This window comes from Cynara cardunculus (assembly GCF_001531365.2).
Source record: "Cynara cardunculus var. scolymus isolate 2C chromosome LG 11, CcrdV1, whole genome shotgun sequence".
Lineage (NCBI taxonomy): Eukaryota > Viridiplantae > Streptophyta > Magnoliopsida > Asterales > Asteraceae > Cynara > Cynara cardunculus.
The window spans coordinates 18,401,563-18,407,835 of NC_037538.1; the positions used below are offsets into that span (position 1 = coordinate 18,401,563).

Genomic DNA, 6,273 nt, shown 5'->3' on the forward strand with positions numbered 1-6,273 from the left:
TAATTTCGTTTCATTTTCATTTTAATGTATTATTCCTTGTTTTTAGTAGATTTTTAAATTTGTTGGTAAAATTATATTTATAGATAATATATATATATATATATATATGTATATATATATATATATATGATGTGGAAATCCATTAAACTCATTGGAGTGTTATAGAGTATGGATATAAAATGATAGAGTTGTATGGTGAGTAGAATGCTGATGTGTAACTGTTATTATCACATAATCATTTGCCTCCTATGTCATTTGCTTTTATAATATTTGATTTTCATAGGTCAAACTTATTTTATTCTGACTCTTGGAAATAGGCACAGCCAACTTAAAAAGAATCATAGTTCTAGAATAGTTTGTTTTATATTGATAATAATACAGTTTTTAATATAAAATCTTTTATAAAAAAATATCTATAATAAAAAAATACATAGTTTTAAAATATATTTAATTAATAAAATTATAATTTTATCATTAATTATAGAAATATAAATTTTGTATGGATCTCAAAATTAAGATATAGAGTCATTTAGAGGGTGTTTGAGATTTTTTATTTGAAAACAACTTATACTTTTTTATAAAAACACTTACCAATTTATTGTAAATCAGAAGAGTTTAACTTCTACAAAAAAAATTTATTACCAGTTTGGTACCGATATAAGTTGTTTATCTAAACACTTAAAAATACTTACTACTGATATCAAACTGGAATAAGTCAATAATTTGTTTTTATAAATAATTTCAAACACTCATTATAAAAAAAATATTTAATCATTATTTAATTATTACTATTTTCTTATTATTAATTTAAACTTTTTAAATAAAAATTGATAAAAAAGGAAAGAAAAGTCAATTCAGGAATGAAGTAGGGTTGATGACCCATTCGAGACTGGATTCCTGACACGGTATTGAAATTGTCACCAGCATTTATGATACTACGTAATTTCATTTTCAACCCATTACTTAATATTATTACAATTAGGTCCCCTATAGTTTGCTTTTTTCAATTTTGTTTTTTGGCGTTCAAAAGAGTAACAACATAAGAGCCAAATCCAATATTATTCACTGACTAGACCTAAATTAATCAAGTTCAGATTAGGGGCGGTAAATGTCATCCCCGACTCAACTTTGTGTATGAAAATAAATCTCCATCCCCACCCCGAGGAATCCCCGCCCCATTATGGTCGGGTACCCGCCTCATTATGGTCGGGTACCCGCCCCAACGGGTAAAAAACTTCCATCTCTAGGTGTATCCGCTCCAACGAGGTTGGGGAATCTACGCAAAATCGGATACTGAGAATGGGGATCGGGATGGGGATCCCCGAAAATTTAAAATCGGGGATGGAACGGGGACGGATAGCGTAGTGCATCCCCGTATATTAAATATTTTTTATATGTTTATTATTAAATATATTATTTATAGAAAATTAGATTTAGTATCTTTTAGTTTAGAAATAGTGTTTTGACAATTCTTTTTATATACATTTTCTCTGAGTTGTCTTATTTTTTTTTTTTTTGGATAAAAAACGTTAAAAGTCTAAAACATTTGATCAAACAATTACGTATGTTGTTGTGATTTTGTTCACATGTGAATATTTGATGCTACATAAAAGAAAATTTTGAAAATATGTAAGATTTAAACATGTACCATTATCGATCAAGTGTGATGTTTAACACTTTTAATTTAAAATATCTCACATTAACGGAGAAAAAATCTCGATTCCCCATTGAGGACGGGGATAGAGATGTGACCATATTTCTCGATGGGAATGGGGACGGAGACAGAAGGGAGATTGGGGTCGGGGATGGGGCGCAAACATCCCCGCCCCATTACAATTCCTATACTCATCCAGATCTTAGTGTTATGATTAAATTGTTAAATTTTAGGTTGATAAAGATATCAACATAATTTGCATGAAGAGGTCTGTGTTATTTTTTACGATCATCCCAATTATTAATTATCTCTTTCCAAAAAAAAAAAACACATTATAACAATCATATGAGTTTAGGAAATACTACACAATACAATTGTGATCCTTTACAAGAACAGATGGGATTAACTACACAAGTAAACATGTTAAAAAAATTTAAGTACGTTTATTACCATGTCATCATTAAAACAATCATATGTGATTGTGTACATGATCATAATATTGGTATGTCATGTTATACACAATCACATGTGATTGTGTACAATATAACATGCTTGTTATGTGCATCAAATACATGATTTTATGTAATGTGCATGTGATCATATATATAAATATGACAAGTATCAAGAATCTTATCTGATAAGAGTGATGCAAGGCCCGAGAGTCTTACCCAGTAAGTGAGGGTAACGACTCTTATCACAGTTAACGCCTATCGGGTAAATTGTTGTATATATATAATGCCGTTTTTGTTGACTAAAATCTTACCCAGTAAGTAAATGGCAATGTTAAATTTTACTGGTAAATATTTACAGGATAAGTGTTTGTAAACGGTTCCTAATATTAAAAAAAAATACTATAACGGGTGGCTAGTGATTTTGGGGTCAAGATTCCAAGTTGACAATAACTTATAAGTCTATTAGACAAGGATAAAGATTTTTGTGTCAAAATTAAAAAAAGAAGAAAATTAGGTGTCAAAAATGCGAATGAAGTTAAAAGAGAGGAATCCAAATGAAAATATAAAACAAAAAGGGAGTCAAAGTAAGGGGAAAGAGGGGAGAAAGGATCCAGACAGCATTCTCCACACCATAAAACCCTCTGATTCCTTCCTCCTTTCCAAAGCAAATTGAACACCATCGGATCCCAACAAATTTCTCCCATATAATTCTCTTTCGGATCTGATCAGACCCTTCTTCTCCGGTGTTTTGGATTCAATCTCAGTTTATGATAATGGGGAAATACGTAGAGATACTGGATTTAGGGGTGAGAATGGTGGCTAGATTTCATTCCCACTGTCCTCAAACTGCTCGTATGTACTATCATCCTCCTTCAAACACCGTCGATAGCAGCTGTAGATCTCACGCGCCACCGGCAATCGAAGGATCGGCCAAAATGAGGCGGTTTCAGGCGAGCATGAGCTTCAATACTAGAGAAATTGTCTTTTCGTCGGCGATGTAAATGTGTAGGAAGGCGTAGATATTCATTGATTTATACACACTAAACATTTTTGATAAGATAGGAAATTCAGTTATTGATTAATACGAATTGAGGTTTTTGATAATATCCATAGAAATTGGCGAATATGAAATTGTTTAATTCTTATGAAGATTCAATTAGTTTGGTTGATATCTGCTCATACCGAATTGCTTATTTAGGCTGCGTTTGGTACAGGAGACGAGACATGATGGGCAAAACCCACTGTCCCATGTTTGGCTGCAGAATGGGACAGAACAAAAACTCATTATCCCTCTTTTGGCGTGACATGGGATATGTACAAGAATTGAGACAAGGTGGAACAGCATAAAACAAAAGAGGTTTTTTCTTGTTCCACCAAAATAGGTGGAACAAGATTGGACAAGATTGTGACAAAAACTAAAATATTACTAATCTACCCTAATATAATCTTAATATGATATTTGTTTTAATGGTCATCACCGCTAGTTTCGGCCGCCGCCACCACTACCGGCGGTCACCGACGGCCACCTCCACCTCCTCTTCCACTACAACATCTTCCACCGCCTCCACAACCACCGTTCACCAAGTCCATTGCCACCTCTACCATAGTCGACCACCGACCACCAACGTCCATTGCCACCACCACTACCGTCGTTCGCCACCTTCAACTCCTCCTCTACAGCAACAACCTCCTCCACGACCACCATCAGCCACCACCATTCTTTGCCACCTCATGTCCACCATAACTACCACCACCATTATCTTCACTACATCAACCACAACTACCATCTTCATGTCCTTTATAACTGCCACAACTACCACTGTTGTCAACCGCCATCGCCACCACAATCTATCATCTTCATGTCCTCTATAACCACCGTCGTCCACCAAGCACCACTGCCTCTACCTCCATAACCATTGTCGGCCATCGACCACCACCGTCCGTTGCCACTACTACCGTCGGCCACCACCACCTCCATCATAACCAAAACCACCTCCACCACCACTACCATCAATTATACCAAAAATTTCATTCAAAATTAGTACAAATATGAAAATTATGTATAAATATTTATTCTTTAATTATTTACTTTATTTGTGTTAATTATAACTGTTATATAATATTTAAAATAATCAAATAACTTTTGGGAGTAGCTTGTCTAGTTCTGTCCCGTCCAGTCCTAATCGTACCAAACACCATACATACTCCTGTTATGTTCAGTCCTGTCCCGTCCAGTCTTAATCGTACCAAACACCATACATACTCCTGTTATGTTCAGTCCTGTCCCGTCCAACCCTGTCCTTTTGTCATATCATGTCCAGTTCTGTCATGTCCAATTATGTATGCGTACCAAAAGCTACCTTAATACTGATTCATGAATCGAAGCTTATTTTACCTTCGTCGGTTCCCCCACCCCACCCACGTACCTTCATCCTCGATCTTTCTTTTTCTATTTATAAATATTTATAAATTTTTTAATTCCTTAGGGTACCCTATGCGTTTAAAGCATCCATCGCATTCCCATCTTTCGCACAAAAATCACAGTGTTCCACTTTATCATTTGTGGTCCTTTTTCCGTTTTTTGATATGGTTCTGCTTTGTTCGCCCATGTCCCCTCACGCCTCATGAAGGCTTGAAACGCAACGGTCTCGGTATTAGTCTTCTTTCCTACAGACACGACTCTTTGTTGTTCGTCTTCCGCAACTAGGTGGTAAGCCTCACCTAAGGTTGGGATAGGCTTCATTGCTAGAATCTGTGTTCTGATTATGGCGAAGTCGCTGTCAAGACTAAGAAGGAATTCATATAGTCTTTCCTAGTCCCTTAATTCCCGCTGTTTCTTGCTAATGCCACATCCACTACATGCACAAGAACACCATGGTATGGAGAACACTGAGCCTATTTCATCCCAGATTCCCCTTAATGTGGTGCAGTGGGCCGAAATCGAGGTCCCATCCTGCCTGGTTGTGCTGAGAAGTTTCTTTAATTCATATGTTTTAGTGTGCTCTCATTTTCGAATCGTTCACGCAGATCCTTCCAGATTTCTTCAGCAGTGTTAGCATACTTCACGCTAACCCTAATTTCCTTTTCCATGGTTGTAGTCAGCCATCCTTTAATCATAGCATCACAATGTAACCCTATTTTGTTTTTCACGAACAAAAAATTCTCCATCTCTTGAATCCAGTCGAGATAGTTGCTGTCGTTCAATGCATCATTCGCATGCATTTGCCTTGGGTAATCTGATGGATGAAGGTAATACGGTGAGTTATGGTCAGAAGTTTGGTCATTGGTTTTGGACCCTGAATTGTTTCTGCCATTGGCCATGATGGAACGATGATCGGTGATTTAGGGTTTTGTGGTTTTGGTCGAGTGGTACGTGACCCGCTCGGATACCATAATTTTTTTGAATATAGGCCTTTTCCACTTCTCTCATTATAAAGTACAGTAAGGGGATATATATACATATCCGGGATAGCTAAAAAGGGGCTAAGAAAAAGGAAACCAATCACAATAAAGAAACAATAGAAAAAGAATATATACGGGAATCATTCCCTTCCAATATGTATTGCCCTCTAATATAATAAGGTGCTAAAACGCATGACTATATATGCATAAAGTATTTAGGTTAAAATATGAGTGCCACATAACACCAAAGTTATGTGATATCTGGCCTCTAAAGAGCATCTTCAACAAATTTTCCAATTGAAATATCAAAGTCAAAATCTCAAAAAAAAAAAAAAAATATACATTTATCTGCAACAACTTCTCCATTGGGGATTACAATATTATTATATCAATAAAATATTTAATACAACTTATAGAATATTATCTCTCTTCTAAACATTTAATTTCAATGATTCTTATTGGTAGAAATAATAAACAAATCATTTATCTTTCTTAAACGATCATTTTTGAAGAGTTTGTGTTAGAGATGCTCTGAGSATATYGTTGTAACTATGTAGGTTTCTTAAGGACATTTACTTATAAAATATAGTGTATTTTCGGTTAGAAGCTTTAAGCGTTTTTGTGGTCATTTTTGTTGGTCGTGAGATTGAAAGTTTATCAATGACATAAGAAGATAAACGTTATATAGATCTTATCAAGACTAAGGGGCTGTTTGTTTCCCTCTTGATGGTGACATTAAGAGGGAGCCTCTTAATCGGTCAGAGG

The 6,273-nt window shown here is 35.2% G+C and overlaps 1 protein-coding gene across 1 annotated transcript; it reads right to left on the minus strand.

Annotated features, from left to right (window-relative positions):
* Window positions 1-5,085: 5,085 nt before the first annotated feature.
* On the minus strand, window positions 5,086-5,427 carry LOC112521794. The gene has a single exon (XM_025130785.1). It carries the CDS (start codon window positions 5,425-5,427, stop codon window positions 5,086-5,088), a length of 342 nt encoding a protein of 113 aa, XP_024986553.1.
* Window positions 5,428-6,273: the final 846 nt, after the last annotated feature.

Coding starts and splice junctions, on each gene's coding strand:
- LOC112521794 (XM_025130785.1), bottom strand. CDS start 5,427: ATGGCCAATGGCAGAAACAATTCAGGGTCCAAAACCAATGACCAAACT.